The sequence below is a fragment of the Prunus avium genome, chromosome 1 (genome assembly GCF_965620075.1).
Source record: "Prunus avium chromosome 1, drPruAviu1.hap1.1, whole genome shotgun sequence".
Taxonomy (NCBI): domain Eukaryota; kingdom Viridiplantae; phylum Streptophyta; class Magnoliopsida; order Rosales; family Rosaceae; genus Prunus; species Prunus avium.
The window spans coordinates 1191603-1210906 of NC_142284.1; the positions used below are offsets into that span (position 1 = coordinate 1191603).

Genomic DNA, 19304 nt, shown 5'->3' on the forward strand with positions numbered 1-19304 from the left:
ATTCAACCATTTAAAACATGACACATCAATATTATATTGCTAACAGAAAATTATAACATGACACATGCATGGAAAATGCACACACTTGAACAGAAAATTACTCAAACAATTGTATCGAACTAACTTTCGATATGTATGAAATTATATTTAGGTATATTTATCTGCTTTGTTCCAAAAATTACCAACCAAGCTTTACAGTTCATGTTTTGACGAAAAGAATAAAATGCTTGAAAGTTGATACATATGATATGAATCATCATTATACCTTAACATATTTATTTGTACACATGAAATCTATTCCAGATTTCAAGTTCTAGAATATAATTTTATAATTAGATTGCAGCAAGTGTAAACTATGTGACGTAAGGAGTTTTAGTATTGACATTGAAACGTACATAAGCTAAAGTCTATGTATGATTTGTACACATGAAATTATGTAAGGAACATTAGTTTTCTTTTGAAGAAAAATATAGGGGTTCTTAGATAGGTCCAATTTTTTTTTTTTGAAGACATTTTCTATTAAGAAGGGCAATAGCACACTAAACTCACACACACTAAATAGATGCTATGACTCGAACTCAAGATCTTTCTTGGGGAAGCAATTATTCAAAACCACTACACTAGTAGATCCTTTGCTAGATAGGTCCAATTTAGATGTGATGTAATGGATGCACGACACTATTTTTCCCTTGTCAATTGCAGTCCACCAAGCTAAACGTGTGGCTATGTAAGTTCTTCCTATGTCCATTATAGGAAATGATATGCCATTAGTTAGAACATATAGCTTTAGTTGAGGGACACCCTTGTAGGGCCCACTCTACATTGTATTTCACTAATCCAAACGTATATTTTGTAGATATTCATTCAAAGATCTTCTCTACAAAAAAATCACTTAAATCCGATATCATTTGACCACTCAATTAAATTATTGAAATTTTAGTACTTTCTTGAAGCACCGGGTGTTCATTGATTTGTATGACACAATTAGATGTCGAAACGGTTTCCGATCTGTCTAATTTTTTGTAATGATGATCTATGAATGTAGACTTCAAAAATATATGGTTTGGATTGTTGGGAAAAAAAAAATTTGTAGTGGGCCCTAAAGGGTGTCCCTTAAATAAAATTATTTGAGGGATCTCTCAATAGAAGGAGACTGTTAGTTAGAAATGGAAAATTTAAGCATACACATCCCTAAAATTCTGTTTTTGCATCCATGAATTCAAAACTTTTTGCATTTTGATCTGGAATGTAGATATGAAACCATATTACCCTAAATCACTAAAAGGATTCATATGGTTTTTTTCTTTCTAATTGGCTACATACCTATCTTATAGGTATGAGTTATTCAATCTATACGGTTGGTATAGAGTTCTTTATCATTTATTCATGTTGAAGTATAACGACCATGGATTGATGGAGTTGGATAAGTCTTTACATGTATTAGAGATACATAGTTTCCAACTTTACCTATTGGTGAAGTAGAGGCCCTATATGTTGGGTCCAAGTTTTCTTTGATAAATTCAAATTTAACAGCCATAGGAAATTAACATTCATATACATACCTCATCTATAGGTAACATATATATATATATATATATACCTCATTCATGTATATGTATATACCTCGTCCATAGATAATTATACTTCCTTCATACCTCCTTCATAGGTATGTATATCATAGGATATTTTTTTTTTTGGTGTTAACCTTATGGAAAGGTATTTATGCATTTGATTGGTTTATTTACCTCATTTGTAGGTCTCTATTCGTGTGAGATTTCTTACACATGTATGAGGCCATTCCATTTTCACCCACCAAAAAAATAACTCTTGTTGGGGTATTTTTTGTTGAGAACTGCAATGGGCTTATTGGATTGCTGAGAGGTAGATTGTGCTATCTTTCACCCCTGTCTGAGTTTGCTGCACCAGGCCCTAAAACATCCTGAAAGAGTTGAAGCCTTAAGAAATGCTTTGGTCTTTTTCAATGGCTTATCAATACATTGGAAGTTTTGATGAGAATGATACAGCTGCCGATGTAAGGACCTTGGTGGATGATAGATTTAAGGAGGCGCTGAATGGGCTTTGCTTGAGACATAATGGAACAGGTGCTGGAAGAGGCGTTCCAGCAATTGTTACTTGTTTAGATAGGTTTTCGACGGCTCTGGAAAGAGTTGGAGATGGTGCATTGATGTTGTACAAGCTTGGCATGAGAGTTTACTTTGGCAAATCAAGATACGAATAGGCTTGGCATGAGAGGCTTATGGACTGGGAGCTAAAAGCCCATAAGTTTAGCAAGAGAAAGAGAGAGAGCTGGAAAGGAAAAGGCTTGGAATTGTAGATAGACTATATCTTCCGGCAACTCTGGAATACTTCCAACAACTTGTATGGATTTCTTGGAATAGAGAGAATTAACTCTGATGCTTGAATCTTAGGATGGTGACTTGTAGAAATGTTTGGGTATTGTTTAGGGTTTTGCATGGTGTTTTAAGACAAAACAAGCAAAAAGAAAGGATTAAGGCTTGAGATTCTGGGTGTTTCCAGCAGCTAGAAGATGGCTTGCGATGTATGCGTTTTCTTACCAAGAAGGTGATAACTATGCTTTTAATTTGGCTTGAGAGGATGGGTGTTTCAGATCTGGAATAGGCCTTTTTGAGATAGGGAATGAGAAGATGGAAGAACCAGAGCTTGAATCTGGTGCTTCCAACAATGAGAGAATATGCTTGCTCTTGCTTGCGTTGGTTTTTTAGGATAGAGTAGAAGGAGATGGAAGAAAATGTGCTTGGGCTTGATGTTTCCAGTAGTTAGAGAATAAGCTCGCTTGATTGCTGTGGTTTTAGTTAAGTACCCCCTGCTGGGTAGCCAATGGCCTTTTTTTATAAGCGCTGGAACTCCTCTTTACCCCATAAATCCTAGATGGTTTCTTATCATTTGGCCATGTCTTCTCCTTTCTTTCACTTCACTTTTTCCAATATGGCCTTAATCAATGAAATCTCCCTAAAATCAGCTGAATCCATGGTTATTGAGACAAAACATTTTGGTGCCCTAAAGCCTTCCTGCAGTTGGGTATTGTAAAGGCTTCATTTCTAGGTAATGCTCCAGCTTGACCTTCCTTTCTCTTTTCCTGCATGAGCCCATAAAGGTAAAGATGGGTAAAGATGATGGTGAAACAGAATGGTTGAGGCTTATCTTTTTCATCAGCCTAGATATTTATGTAAATTGGATTTTAAGGGTTTCAATTTGAATTAGGCAAGGCTGGTTCGATCTCAAGCCAAAGGGTGCTGGAATTTCTCTCTTACTTACCCATGTGTTGGGCTTAAGGAATGAGGCTTGGGTTTTGGTGCTCCCAAGCAACCCAAAATCTAAATCTTTGGAACCCTTAATGGGCCTTATGAACCCTCCTACCTATCTATACCACAACCCACTTAGCAAGCCCCATGCATGTATGTGGCTTGGGTCCACTTAAGCTTGTCGGGTGGTTTGGCACTAAAGGGAGTTGTTTAGCATGGCATGTTATTTGCATGCGTATGCTTGGGCTACGTTGTATTGCAGTGGCTAAGGGCTGTTTTAGATAATGCTTGACGAAGCATTGGGCTAGGTGAGCTCGAACATGTGACATTGTTCAACTTGACAGGTTTGCATGTCAAATTGGTAAACCTGTATCATGACCTCCCCACGTGCCAAATTGTAGTCTCGTTTGGCATAACGCGAATGTCAAAGCTTGTTTAGGCACTTTGTAGCCGTATTTGATAGGCCTCCACATCCATTTTATAGCAAGATTAGACCAGACATTCGTGTCGTGTTATCAGTATTCGTGTCGTGTTCGTGTTAACCCGCTTTTTTTAACGTGTTGACACGACATGACACGATAATAAAATGGGTTGGAAATGACCAACACGAACACGACCTGTTACAATTCGCGAATCGCACGACACGATTCACATGATAAGAAATTAAAAAATAAAAACAGAAATATTAAATAATTAAAAATCAACCAGTTCAAAAAAAAAAGTTCAAACAATCACATGATCTGGAAGAGGATGAAAGTGAGCGAGAGAGAAAGATGGAATAGGGGTATTTGCGCTACCACTCTCTTAATGAGTTTGAACCTTTCTTTGAGAGCTTAGGTTTGAAACCTCCAGAGTATGTTCCTCTTCTTCCTCATAAATTGATGCTCTTGATTGATGACGATTATTATGGTGGAGGAAAATATGGAAGAGAAGAAGAAAGAGAAGAAAGTGAAGAAGAAAGAGAAAAGTTGCTGCATAATTATGGTGGAGGAAAAAACAAAAGAGAAGAAGCAAGAGAAAAGCAAAGAAGATCGGGGGAATGTGGGAGGAAAAGACGAAAAAGAAGAAAGAGAAGGAAAAAGAGAGATAAATTTACAAAAATACCCCCGCTTAACAGGTTGATTCGTGTTTTCGCGAATTCACACGGAAACGACCTGTTAGCTTACTGTGTGGCTAACGGGTTGACACGATGGCAACACGACACGATAACATGGACCTGAATACTGATTTTTTTTTTTTGCGAATTCGTGTCGTGTTATCGTGTCGTGTATGATATTGCCAGGTCTAAGCAGGATAATGAATTAGGCCTAAAAATATGCACGGACCTTGCTTGAGATTTTTTGGGCCTCAACAACTCTCAGGACTACTTAAGGAAGAAGAAAGAGATGAAGCAGAAAGAAGAAGAAAACTCATTTATTTATTTTTGAATAACATAGCCTCTTAGGATGTTTATATGATTTTTTTTTTTTAATAATCAGAACATGTTTAGAGGATTTTTCAAAATTCAAATTGATAAACAAAAATAAATACAAATGTTTTATAAATTCAAATCATATTTATTTAAAAGGTCAAATAGAGTAATTATTAGTCTAAAATTAATTTCTTACCCTTTTATGTGTTGCAATCAAAGTCAATAACAATATTAATTACCTAATTATTATGATATAAATAACTCTTACTTGATTTAAATCATTGGGGGCATAGTTGGAACATAAAAAAAATTATTAAATCATAAAATTTTAAAAAGGAATGTAATCCTATATGGTATAAAAGTCAAAGCACTTAGGCCAAAAACAGAAAATCGGAAGATTAAACCCAACTCTTAAATGGGAATTTGGATTTATAGAAAATTTTCTTAAAAATATATTGTCCGAGCATACGTTTTCTCTAATAAGCACCCCGAACATTTTCTTTTGCACACAAGGATCTTGTTCATGTTTACTTATACTTAAAACAAACTAGATGTCTTAATTTTTTTTTTTTTTTCCACCAGTTAGGAAGGGAGAGTTTCACAACACACAAGTACTATAAGGGCTTGAACCCAAGACCACTTGAGAGCACACTAAAGACTTGATCCAATCCAACTAACATCCCATTGATTCCTAGATGCCTTAGTATAAGTAGCAAATATTTTGGTGAGGGCTAAACATTCATTTATTTCAGTTTTTATTTTTATTCACAATTTTTTATCAAGAGGTTGCATTCATAATTTAGCCATATAGAGCCACTGACCACATACAAACACATGAGGGATACATCAACAACATTTAGACATAAGGTATCCCTCCAACAACATCCGAAAAGGGTCAAAGCACCTCTACCACATAAAGCAAACAATGTTGATAACCCAAGCACATGACGTAATAAAGTAAAATTTAAAACTAAACACTCACAATGAGAGACAACTAACTCACAATGAGTTGCTGCAACTTATTCCGACTCAGAAAGAGCCAAACATAAAGTTAAAACATGAAAACAACTCGTACAACGACTCTATGGAGGAGTGGTTGTACTTTATTCATCACATGGATTCAAATTTAAAACAGAAACTTAGTAGCCCTAGCATTGTTGTTCCCACATCTTTGGATCTTTTTCGTTTTCCTTGAAGATTTCTTGAGGAAACTTTTGAACCAGTGCGTTGAGAGTTTTGAGTGTCTTTTCAGTCCATTGTCGTAATCAACATAGTTGATACCAAACCGAACAGTATATCCATTGTCCCATTCAAAGTTGTCTAGCAATGACCATGCAAAGTATCCCTTCACTTTAACACCCTCTCTGCAAACACACAAAAGAAAAATAAATAAAAAGAATGTATTTGGGTCAATTTAGTGATTAAATAACTGAAATGTAAGAAGGCTCCATACATATATAGCCTTAATTAATTTATTGACAAACACTTACTTAATTGCTGCTTGGAGGTAACAAAGGTGGTGATAGTAGTAGTAAATTCTATTGCTATCATCAAGGAGTTGGTGAAGTGATAATTTGGGATTGGGCTGATTGAATTCATCCACGCCTGCAATATAATGAAGTATCTTATGCATATACTTTCTTTTCCTCTAAAAAAGAAATGTGCATGTAGTTTTGTTTTTTTTTGTTTTTTTGTTTTTTATAAATATAAATGATAGTTTAAACTACAGAGGAATATGGGGTTTTTTACACACACACTCTACAAAGGTGTCATTGGAGTTTGAGCATGAGACTACTGATCTGCAAGTCAAGACCTTTTGCCACTTGGCTACCTCACGTTGGCAATGTGCATTTAGTTTTAAATTTAGAGTTTACAACACTTAACTATATTTTACACCATTATACATATATGTGAAACATTAATCATGCAATTAATTAATGCTCAAAAGTATTAATTACCATTCTCAGTAATGTATATAATTGGATCATTATACTTTTCTTTTGTGTAGCGTAGAAGATCATAAAGTCCTTTCGGGTAAAAATATAACCAGCTTGAAGCAGCCTGCAGTCCCATTTGAAGATTAATGAGACTTTTAGGAATTATATATGTATGTGGAAAACAATATATATATATATATATATTAATTGTCCAAATGCCAATAGCTTAAACAAATAATTTGATGCGTACCCGTGGACCAATGGGGACTCCATTAAGCTCAGCTGCGACAACATATATAAATATGAATATTTCTAGTCATTATAAGAACATAATTAATTACTTGAACTTTTTAATTTGTACTCACTTTTTAAATTAACATTAACATCACTTAAGTAGCTTGGATGTCCAGAATAATTCTTAGAAGCGCTTGCATATCTAGCAGAATAGTAGTTTACTCCAATATAATCATATGACCCACTCAGTGACTTGGATTCTTTTTTTGTGAAATTTGGTAATCGTTCTCCAACACGAGATCGCATGCTTTGCGGATAGTCACCTCTTGTCAATGGGTCCATAAACCTATGAAAATATGAAGATTTTAAGCGTAAACTTATAATATTATATAAAGTGCTATATTAGCTAGCTAGCTGATGTTATAATTCATAAATAAAGTATTAAATGAGTTGATATATAAAATAATAGTATACTTACCATCCATATATAAAATCCAAAGCTCGAAATACAGCATCTATATCTTCCTTTGCCTCTGAAGCGGGCTCAAACCAAGGTGATACCACTGTTATTCCTATCACACCTTTTTGATATGCCTACTCGAGAAAGATAAATATTTTTTGTTGATTTTGAGTCATAAAAAAAAAATATATATATATATATATATATATAAGTATTCACAATTATGTTGTTACTTAATACTACTGACTCATATCAAATTCTCAATTAGGCCCCAATATTCGAACAATAAAAAACTAATTAAAGGACCTGATATTTTTTCTTGTACAATTTTACAGCAGCTGCATGAGCAAGGAGTAGGTTGTGTGTCACTAAATATGGCTCAGTAGCCGAATCTCCACCAAGGCATGTTCGGTCATACCAAGCAGAGCATCGTCCTGGTGCGTGGACCCCCGTTGCATAACCATGGCTACTAAAGGTATATGGCTCATTAAGTGTGGTCCAATGCTTTACTCGATCACCAAATTTCTTAAAACAAAGTTCTGCGTATTCTTCAAAGTCATTGCTGTGTGTACACATTTCAAAATGTATTTTTTATAATAGTTGTAGTTATATAATTAAATGATCAATATTATATAAAGGAAAGAAGTTGTTCACTTACACAATACGAGCGCTTAAGAAACCACCATATTCGTCTTCTAAGGTTTGGGGAACGTCCCAGTGGAAGAGTGTCACTAATGGCTCTATACCTATATAGCATATGACCAGTAACAGAAAATTAAAAGTTCGATTAAATAAGTGCATTTGTTGTTATTATATTTTAGGACGATATATATGAGATTGACAGTTGTATCACCATTGCGTAGGAGTTCATTGATGAGATTATTGTAGTATTCGATTCCTTTCTTGTTAATTCCACCACTTTGTGTTCCATCTAATAATAATTAAAACAAAACAAGAAAATATAAGCAATTACCTATCGAGAAATAGAAATTAATAAATTGAATAAAACATGTTAAACTATAAAGTGATTGGTCCTAATAAAATATGTGGATGCGAATGATCAACTTACTTGGTAACACTCTGGACCAGGAGATAGAGAATCTATACGATTCCAACCCCATATCCTTCATAATTGCCACATCTTCCTGTAATGACACAAAAGATAAACACAATTATAAGAAAGAAGCCAAAATATAAGGATTTCATCATAAATGTCGTTTATCCTTCAAATTCGAATATAGAAGGTCTACATAGTAAAATTATATGATTTTCAAACCTTATAGCGGTGATATTGATCAATAGCAACATCTCCATTGCTGCCATCAGCGATCTTTTCTGTAATTACCAAATATAATTTTAATTATTTAGAGCATAAAGTTCGGTTTGTTTTGATACAAGCAATAGTTGTAAATTAATTTCCATTGAGCACTTTTATAACACTTAAAACACAAGGGTAAGTCCAGAATAACTAATTTCCATGGAGTATTGGCTTGTTTAGGCATTGAAAAACGTATATTTAATTACTGTAAGGATTTGGAGAAAACAAATATAACAGGGAAAAGAATGACACCAGAGATACTGAGGTAGAAAGCTTAAATTAAAAAAGCAACGAATGAATTAGCTGTATATATAATATCTTTTGAAATGAAGTAGCTGATCATCAAAAGAAAAAGATTTGATTGTTTGATTCAACAGACTTGGATGTTTGTGGGTGAAGGTATCCCATATGCTTGGTCCTCTACCGTCCAAGTTTGCAGCACCTTCTACCTGCAATGTACATACAGATATAAGACGATATATATACAGAATAATATCTGACATTGAAATCAAATTAAACCTAATTAAGTAACCATATGAAACACAATTAATTAAGCCCCCGGAAGGCATGCACTGACTTGGTAAGCTGCTGTAGCAGCCCCAAATACGAAGCCTGGTACAAGAGTATCGAAATTGGTCCTGCTGAGATTTGCACAAACAACGGGTGGATGGATCCTGGCAGCAGCATTGGTATCTGCCAAAGCAAAGCCAAGGAGAAGCAGCAGCACACACAAGAGCAAAGAGCGTAATTGCATTGCCATAACTAGTAAGTGGAGGGTTTTTGGTTGCCTCTTCCTGCTATATTGCATGGGCTTTATATAGAGGGAGTACGTTGAGAATAATTACTATATTAACAACGATTTTTTCTTTTTTCTTTTGGGTAAAGGCAAGCGGGCTTTAAAGCTAAAGTATTGGGACAGAGAAAGATAAAAGTTGGGCCAACGTGTTTGCATGCATGTAGAGAAAAATATTGGTGGGTTTTTTTTTTGCTGGAAAAAATGTTGGTGGGTTGTTTGGGAAATATATCCAGGAATACGATTCTTCTAGGAAAAGTAAATAAAAAAGGAACAGGGCAGCACTCTATTCCATATGATATGAGACTTTTTTTTTCTTCAACCAAAGTCAATTTGGTATAGCCCAGTGAAAAAGGGGATTTTAATTTGTAGACTAATGGTCTTAAGTTCAAAATCATGTGACACATTGATAGTGTGTGTGTGAAAAGCTTCCAGTATCGCATGTATTAAAGGAAAAAAAAAAAAACCAATATCCATTTAAGACCACCTTTAACTACTTTTTATTTTCTGGTGGTGTAGCTACTTTCTATTCCACTGTAAGGATTATAAGAAGGATGTTGGTAATTGTATTGTCCATTATTTGTTACCATGGTTGTGTGATTCCACTCCCATCTTTGTCCTACTTAATCAGGCTGGAAATTATAAGTGACTTTCGTTGATCTTGTCTTATCAATTTTCCATGAAAAGAAAAAAAAAACTTTGTTCGTAAGCAATAAGCTGGAGGAGCAATGCAACGGAGAAGATGAAAGATCTATTTTAAGTGATAATGGATGTATGAAATAATTTTCTCATAAATATGGCATTAATTAATTGAAAATAACTAATAAATTTTTTTAATACTACAAGGAGGGGGTTTCTCACATACTATTAAGGTGACATGGAGGTTCGAACTTGAGACTCCTCTGGTTTACAAGGCAATGACCTTTTCTACTAGGTTAAACCTCGTTGGCAATAGATGACAAACTTTAAAAGCGCTGGTGAGGCTACACTTGGCTTCAGCCGGCCACAGCGAGTGACACCCGCACCCCCGCCTACGCCCCCACCAATCCACCACCCCAAGCCCCAATAAAGAGAGAAGGTGATTCCGCTCTGTGATGCCAGCTTTGGTGAGGAATATTAACTTTTATTGCATATCTGTGTGTGTAGGGGGGGCTAAAGGGAAAAAGAGAGTAGATTCATGTGCAAGCATGACATACTTTTAATCAGGGCTCTCTTGCATAGCATGTATTCTCAACACGTCCTCTTCCTACGACCAAAACAAAGACACGTCCTACCCTAGGGTTTACTTTTAATTGAACTAAGATTTAAAAATAGAAATAAAAGAAAGTAGCTAAACCCCGCCAGCCTCTCACGAATAGGGTACCCCCAACTCATCATCAGACGACCAAAACAAAGCGGAGCTCAACCTGAACATATATATATATATATATATATATATATATATTTCACTACTCTAGATTTGTCATTTCGGCTAACCCAATGGGCTTGGATCAGGTTGGTTTACAAGTCCAAGTCACACTGACTCCGTTGCATTTTTTACTAAAAATATTTGTCATGTGATTTTGTACATTCAATAAATTTTCAATTTAATTTTCCTTTCATAATAAGCGTATGTGCTGAGTTCGATTTGATATTTGGTGAAGACAAGCAAGCAACATGCTATTTGAAATTGTTAGGGCATGCAATGTGAATTGTTTGTTTTTATGCATGCAAACAAGAGCAGAAGCCTATTGATGAATTGAAATAATGGAGAGACTACCATTCCCGAGGAAATTAGGCAGGAGCTGTATGTCAATAGTGTCCAGAGTTTCCCACATATTTGATTAGACAGCAGAATTGTCTCCACTTGATATGTTCTGGCATCAAGAAGAAGCAAACTTCGCCAGATTTGTTGTTGCTGCTGTATATGTTTGAATGAAATAGCATTCTCTCCATTAACACAACCTCAAACACTCTCTCTCAACCTATTTTAAGTGTGTTTCTAAAATGGGTAAAGATGGTCGTGATGACTAAAAATGTTTTTGATAGCGTTTGGCAAAAAATTTATACAGACTTCTGGATTACAAACCCATTTTCAAATAGAAACACTTTCAAAAAACACACTTATTATGAGCATAACTATGCAACAAAACACCCCTAAACGGCCTTCTGTTTGTGGCAGTGCTAGTCGTTTGAATAAGTTGAGTTCAAACTATGATATACTATTACTATACAGTTAATGAGTCTACTTGTATTTGGTTTTTTTGCTTGTCAACTCTGTATACAAACGTACTTACAGGTATTGGACATGAATCGAATTCATGGGGTGGGGGGTCCATGGGAAAGATCTCTAGGTCCAAGAAAATCAGTGTTGAGTTGATTGAGATGAAGTATCCATATATAACCTGACACTCCTCCCAACACTATGCCTGTTCTCCGCAATTCCATTATTTTCAATTATTTGGTTGACAAGATGCTACCCCATCTATATATGTCCTGTTATTCTACCTTTGGTTGTTGCTAAGAGTTTGCAGTCTTCCCTTTTGTTTTCTTTATTAAACACCCTGGACTCGTTTGGATTTGATTTGGTGAAGGACTTGAGGTTTAAAAGTTAATCATTACTGATCCAACTTCTCTATCTAATTTGTATTATATTTTCTATCTTATCACTCTATTAATCCTTGTTCTCTAATGTAGATAGAAGGTGTGTGCTCATATATATATCGTCACATAGAATATTTTAGTTCTTGCAAAAGAAGTCATCAGTAAGTATAATACAAATAATTTTATGGAAAGTAAAAAGTATGCTCCATGCATGTCCTCACACGTACGGAGCGTGTAAAGAGCTTATTTTGGAGTTCATGTGATTGCATATGTAAGATCATGAAATATGAAGTTGTTGAATCTTAATTAAAACATATGCGCATTGTTGTTGAAATGTTATTTTATGTGTGAATGCGTGTTCTTCTTAACTTCTTTATTTTTAAGAGTGCTGCTAAATGAACCCTAAAATTAACTGAGTACACCATAATATCCTTTTTAGTCATTTTATATTAGGGTAAATTAGTAATTCAATAAATACTTTGGTAGTATTTTAGGGTTCGTTTAGAAGAGCACTCTTTTTTAATCATATATAATTAATTAATAATCACACAAATACTAATCTCTATCATCTCACTAATCTACAAAACACGCAGACAAGACATATACAGTTGTGCACATATTCCCCCAATTGTTAATTATACGCATGATTTCTTAAAATTGCCACAAAAAGAATCTTTGATCTTGTTCCTCTTCTTGTTTTTTTGTCCAAATAGTAAACAAAGCTTTCTTGAAAAGTAAAGAAAACCATATAGGCAGTGTCAAGATTCTCCTACATGATCCTATATGATTTGGCCTACTCGTTTATGGCTATCTCTCTAACTTGTTTTTCTTTTTTCCTTTTTGGGTTCTGATCATCCTCCACCTACAACCTACTGCACATGTTAGAAATTGTTGCAAAATGAAGCACGAACCTCTCTTAATAAAATGATGCAAACCCCACTTAAAGACAAATGGTCTGGTATTAATCTTACCTAAACCAACCAACTTTAAGATTTAAGTATTTATAGTATAAAATATATGAAAGCATTTCCTTCTTTTCTTGTAGTTGTTGGAAAACTGTCCTTGGATCCTCTTTGTTTGTCTCGCCATTTCTGTCTATGAATAAAAAGGAATAAAGTAAACCCACACTGATCAACATAAATTAACCTGCTTCTTTTACCACTAGCAAACTTTGGGTTCCACAATGCTTTTGCTTAGTAATTTTGTACACGGATTTCAGAGCGGAAAAAATACATATCATTTCATGCATGATATCGATCCTTCCAAATTTCAATGCAAAGCATGCAATTTTTCTTGGCTTCATTTTGGTAGAGCTTTGAGTGAGCCCCATAATCGATGTTACAAGCCAATGAAAGTTTTGTCATTACCCCAAAAAAGAAAAAAGAAAAAAAAAGGACCAAGTCTTGCTATCTTACGTTAATCTTAATTTGATCTGTTTAATTAATACTTAATCCGAATGCTAGTAAAATCAAGAAAATTCATCAATTTACAGGTACTCATACAATACCATATTAAGAAATAGAAAAATCTAGAGAAAGAAAAAACAGAGTACGAGTCACCCTAATTGACTACACATAACAATTCCAACACTCTCCTTCGGCAACAATGTTCCATTTTTTTCTCTCATTCATGCATATTTTAGGGGGAGGCACACCGTTAGAAGATACCAACTTCTAAATTTTAGGAATTGAATTATTTTATTTATTTGGGCTGAGTTTGATGTGATTTTTAAAATCATTTTCACTATCCGTGCTGCATACTCAACAAATCATGTCATTTGTTTTTTTTTGACGAAGCGATATTCTAAACTACTCTAATATACGGAAAAATGGATTGAAACCACATTTGCACACAGACTGGTCTAAACCACACTTGCAACAAACTATATCTCTAAGTTATAAAATTAATGAATCAGTGATCACTAACTTTAATTAATTAATTAGTTGATTAATTAAGAGTTCCCTCATTGTTTCTAGTGAACAAATCCCCGACATGCAGGGACTTACTGTTAGCAGGACCACCAAGTCGCCAATTACCATTTGCCAATGAAAAACATTCAACATGTATTTTTTTAAATAAAACCAAAACACATTTTGTTTTTACACAACAATTCAACAAATTAACTAATATACTAGAACAAAATTTGAAAGAAAAATTATAAACATTCATCTCGAGACCTCAACACATCCCACGCTTCCTAGGTTTTCTGATCATCAGAATACACATTTTTCCTTTGTCCTCATACATGAAACATGACACATACCTTGAAAACCCATAAAGAGAAGGAGCAAAGACAAACGCCCTTTTCTTTCTTTGTCGTTTTTTCTTCGTTTTTCGACAACCGTTACATGACTATTAACCATCCGCAAAAGACAAGGACCACCACCGCTAATGCGTTTGGGGGTTTTCTCGACGGTGATCGGCGGCTGAAGCTGGCGCTGACGAGTTAGCAGACAGCAGGCAGATGACAAGGTCAGTGAAGGCGCTGATAATGTCCTTGTGGGCTTGTTTGGGATTGAGTGAGAGGTAGCACAAAAGCAGCTCATGTAGATACTCCACGTCATCACTTGTGCTATGATGATGATGATGATCATGGCCCACCAACATATGATGATCTCTATTAGCTTCAAGCATTTCCTCCATGGAGCGCCTGAAGTCCAAGTAAGGGTTTGAGGAGAACTTGCGAACGCGCACGCCTTTGGTGACCAACGTTGTTTTGTGATGAGGCTTGTTGGGTTTGGTGGTGGTTGTGTGCGGAGACTCGGTGATGGAGTTGGAGCGGCCCGGAGAGGAGAAGAAGAAGCGTTGGGAGGCGAAGATGGTGGCGAAATCAGGAGGGGAGAGGTCGGAGTCTGAATCAGAGGAGGAAGTGTGGACTTCGTCGGCGGAGGAGGAGGAGGAGGAGGGTGTGAGGGACTTGGAGGAGGAGGAGTTGATAAAGTTGAAGTCATAGAGGGTGTTGAAGTTTTTGATGAGGAGAGATGTACATGTGGTGGTGGTGGAGGGAGGGGGTGGTGGGTTTTGGTTAGAGGGTTGATCAGGTGGAGCTTGGATTGTGGGTAGGCATTTGATGAAATTGGGGAAGCATAAATTCTTCCACATGATTTTGGACATCTTTTGAGAGAGAGAGAAGGGTGAGTTGTTTATTGTTGTGGGTTGTGGGAATTATGAGCTGAAACCTGAATGAGAGTTAAAGATCAAATAAACGGTAGAAGTTGGCTTTTATTTGGGGAGAGAGAGGGAGAGAGAGAGAGAGAACACTCCAAAAGTCCAAAGGACAGGAAAGGGAGGGTGAGAATCGTGAGATTGCTTGTGTTTTGTCTCTTAATTTGTTTTCTTTTGTTTATACCAATAATATATTTTTTGGATAAGTAAAACTTCTCTCATTCTCGTTGAGTACAAGTTAAAACAAAATGTAGAATAATTCGTATTAGATACATTGCTAATATATTGTAATTATATGGTACACATTAATGTGATTAGTAAATATAATACAAATAACTGTTTATTTCAACGAAGATTACATTTACAAAAAAAAGTCAAATCATTGCAAATTTTCTCATGCACTTGCAAACTTTAGGGAAGTCCAGAATCTACTTCCAGAAAATGAAATGCGGGTTGCACATCACTCAATTAAGTTGGTATAAAGATTGACTTTCAACCAGTTCATCTTTAATTATTAATTCTTTTACAAATACAGGGTACATGCCTTTATTTTTATCAATTTCCTTTATATATAGATGTTAAAAGTTTGTATTAAAAGTCAAAGTGAAGCAAAGGATTCACACATATCCTTCTACTGCTAAAGTGGGATACGCTTAGATTTCATATGATCTTTTTTGGCATATTAGGTATGAGTTCAAATAGTACAAATTGTAAGAAATACTATTTAGGAGATTATTCGCTATTACTATGTGCTTTGTCTCGGATGGTTTGGTGTATGTGGGTTGGAGATAGACCTATTAATTCAGATTGAATGCAAAGCAAAAGAGAGATTCAATTTCAAAGTTAACTCCGAAGCTTTCACAACCACTCAAAAGAACATTAATTGTATAAAATAGATGTCAAGTAAATATACGGAAACCATGAATTAAAATAGTGCATCTTTCTTCTTCTGAAATGTTAAGCAAATAATAATGATAATAGTAATAAAACAATGCGTGACATACGTTCATAACTACTAATTAAAGAAATTGGAATGCAAAAATCAAAGATTTCTAGAAGCATTAGTTTGCCCTATCGCATTGATCAATTTCAAATTTGATTGCTTGCAAGAAAACTAAATATTCTTGGTAGGAAAGAGGAAGAATTAAGACTGTCCTTTTTATCCTTTAAAAAGTTCCAGACCCAACATGGTCTTAACCCTCTTGAAGATGGAAAACTTTTTTTCCTTGCTTTTGGCGTACTTGCTACGCCCACTTTGAAAAAGTCATCACTTCAGGGTCTACCATTGTTTGAGTAACTGCAACCAAAACAATGGCGCTCCTCAATCCCTGGCCACCCCACCAGTCCTTCTTTGCTGATTTATGGTCATTATAGTGCACGAATATTCAATGTTTTATATGGTACAAAAGCTCAAAGCATACACCTCAGCTTCAAATGGACCTAGAGCTACTTGTGGTTTTGCTACTTTTAGTTGCAACATCGATCGTACGCATTCAATCATTCCACTTTACAATCAACAGTAGAACTGGACTAACCAAGCTACATCAGGCCATCATGGCATAACAAATAGATCATCAAATTGATGTCTTCTTTGCTTATGTAAGGTGTTGTTGATTTAGTCAACGTACATTCCGATAAGAATTTATTTTCTCAATACAGATTTGATCCTTGTACTAAGTAGCAGATAAAAAATGATCATTAGCGGAATCCATAATTTTTTCCTTCCAAGAAATATGATTTATACCCAAATGTTTGAGTTTTCCCTTAAATTAAGGGACAAGGTGTTTGATAACATACCTCTTAAAGTTTTGTTGATAGGAATTTCTCGATCATGCCCCTATATTACTACAAATTATAGGCTCCACCAGTTTCATACAAAGACAATCATCAAGCTACATAAAACACCAACGATTATAAACCTCCACTCCACATCATGGAATAAAACCAAATTCCCTGCAAATGATTTGATTGATTTATTGAGGAAAAAAACAAGGATGTTATCAATATTGCCAGTGAGGCTGCATGGCAATGTTTGGGAACAAAAACTGCAATCTTTCGGTCATCAGTGCTGCAGTGCATGTTGTGCTTCAGCTAGCTACCTAACGTCAACTGTGTTTTGTATGGCTTATATCACACGAATGCTTTTCTGCTTTTCCTATTCCAGGAAACCAACATCTTCCAAACTCACTTTTACATTTTGGATTCTTCGTTACTCATGGAAATATAACCGCGCCATAGGTCCCCCCATTCACCTATATAATTGTCCTTCTTGCTCAGTTGCTTATTAATAAGGTAATAAGTGACCAACTATGTTTAAGTAATTAACTAGGCCCTCCCTCCTTTGGATTTATATATTTTCAGAATTAGATAGGCGGTACTATTTGATGTCTTAAACCCATACCAAATTATGCTTCCATTACAACATCTGCCATTATGAGGGTCATTTCAATTTTATTTCAATAAATTGAACTTTTGACTTACAGTGGTAAAGTTCAGTTTAGTTCATTTCAGAGATTAATATTTCATTTTAAGGATCAATAGTTCATTTCAGAGGTCAATAAAATGAACTCTGAAATGAAATTCATTTCAATAAGTTGACCCACCATAACAACTCTACAGCCTCTCTCTTATAATAACTCAGATGTGTTCTCATTTAATATCAACTTTCAATTCTTCAGAAAAAAGTGTTAATATAATGTTATCACAAACCAAAGAAAATTTTGTTATTATATATTCAAAATCGGTCTTTTTTTTAAAGATCTCTTTGAAACCATTTTAATTATATAATTCTTATCATAATTAATTTTATTCATTTTATTTTACTCAATTATTTAAAAAGATATTTTAAAAAGTATAGTTTTTAATTTGTAAACTATTGAACTCCAGTGAAACTGCAGTTGAGTTCAATAGCTACCAACAGCGGCGGACCCAGGAATTTTTAAGCGGAAGTGCAATTTTTAAAAGCTAAAAGCTAAAAAAAATAAAAAATAGGCAACTAAATATCTTTATACTTTAAATAATACTAATGTTTAAATTCCATGAGCAAGATACAAAAAGTTAACAAGAAAATCTACTGCTGCTGTGGCTGGGATGACTTCCCTTTTCCCTTTTATTGTTTTTTCTAGGGGTGGTTGCGGTTCGGTAACCGCAAATTTTTGCCCAAACCGCAAACCGACCGACTATTTGCGGTATGGTGATTTTTGAAACCGCAAACCGACCGCAAGTTCTTTTTGTGTCATAAAAATCTAACTTCTCAAGCATATATAAATTCACAATCTCCTCAACTTCTCAAGCATTCACAACCTAAAGAAAATTAAAGTTCAATTCCAAGCATTCCAATTAAAGTTAAACTTCTCAAGCATTCCAATTCCAAATTCTTTAAAGTTACAAACCAAAAGGAAAATGCAATGCAAAATGAATTAAAGTTACAACCCAAAAGAAAATCCAATTCAAAGTTAATTAAAGTTACAAACTAAAAGAAAAATGCAATGCACCAATGTTACAAACTAAAGTTACAAACTCAAGTGTTGGTGGTGGTGAGTGGATTTAAAGAACCCTATTGTGTTGTTTGAGCACCAATGCTATCTACAAATAAAATAACATAAGTTTAGTACATTTTATTATAAGAAGAAGCATAAATAACATGAGCATAAATAATGGGTGTGAATAGAAAATATTGTATGAAATATGTTGTATGAAATATATTTTACATATAATATAATATAGACAATATTATTTAAAATATATTTGCGGTTTGCGGTAACCGCAAGTTTTGAAAATCAAATACCGCAACCGCAACCGCAAATGCGGTTCGGTTCTAAATACCGCAAATGCGGTTCGGTTTACCGCGATTGCGGTTTCATTGCGGTAAATTATCGGTTGGTTTTTGCGGTTTTTCGGTTTTTCGGTATAAAATGCCACCCCTAGTTTTTTCTATTTTTATTTATTTAAAGGAAGCCATGACAACAATTGGAACAAAATTAATGCAATCCTCAAGGTCTTCATTTTGTTGGAGGAGTTTTCGAGGCAAGACCTGTTTGTTTTTTTTTGTTCTAGAAAAATTCTCTTCGTTCAAACTAAACATAAAATCATATCCTATCCATCTATGTAGAACCCCGC

General features: G+C 34.9%; 2 protein-coding genes across 3 annotated transcripts; both read right to left on the bottom strand.

The window, feature by feature from the left end:
- Positions 1-5609: 5609 nt before the first annotated feature.
- Positions 5610-9452, bottom strand: LOC110755026 (beta-glucosidase 12-like). Of its 2 annotated transcripts, XM_088249106.1 has the most exons (13): positions 9222-9452; positions 9024-9093; positions 8603-8661; positions 8396-8471; positions 8180-8257; positions 7985-8072; positions 7633-7888; positions 7345-7460; positions 6998-7212; positions 6883-6914; positions 6654-6756; positions 6186-6300; positions 5610-6059 (listed from the first exon to the last, which is right to left on the bottom strand). In XM_088249106.1, exons 1-13 carry the CDS (start codon positions 9450-9452, stop codon positions 5822-5824), a joined length of 1677 nt encoding a protein of 558 aa, XP_088105232.1. In that variant the 3' UTR covers positions 5610-5821. The 2 variants fall into 2 exon arrangements, with proteins under 2 accessions (XP_088105232.1, XP_088105252.1); XM_088249126.1 differs by lacking the exon at positions 6654-6756 and having other exon boundaries at positions 5897-6059.
- Positions 9453-14130: 4678 nt separating this feature from the next.
- On the bottom strand, positions 14131-15305 carry LOC110754998 (transcription repressor OFP16-like). The gene has a single exon (XM_021956136.2). It carries the CDS (start codon positions 15132-15134, stop codon positions 14409-14411), a length of 726 nt encoding a protein of 241 aa, XP_021811828.1. The 5' UTR covers positions 15135-15305; the 3' UTR covers positions 14131-14408.
- Positions 15306-19304: the final 3999 nt, after the last annotated feature.

Excerpts from the sequence above, each read along its gene's own strand:
- LOC110755026 (XM_088249106.1), bottom strand. The coding sequence starts at position 9,452 with ATGCAATATAGCAGGAAGAGGCAACCAAAAACCCTCCACTTACTAGTT. Across the intron at positions 8,472-8,602 it reads ATCAATATCACCGCTATAAG|GAAGATGTGGCAATTATGAA; the intron begins GTTTGAAAATCA and ends GTGTCATTACAG. Across the intron at positions 8,073-8,179 it reads CAATGAACTCCTACGCAATG|GTATAGAGCCATTAGTGACA; the intron begins GTGATACAACTG and ends TATGCTATATAG.
- LOC110754998 (XM_021956136.2), bottom strand. The coding sequence starts at position 15,134 with ATGTCCAAAATCATGTGGAAGAATTTATGCTTCCCCAATTTCATCAAA.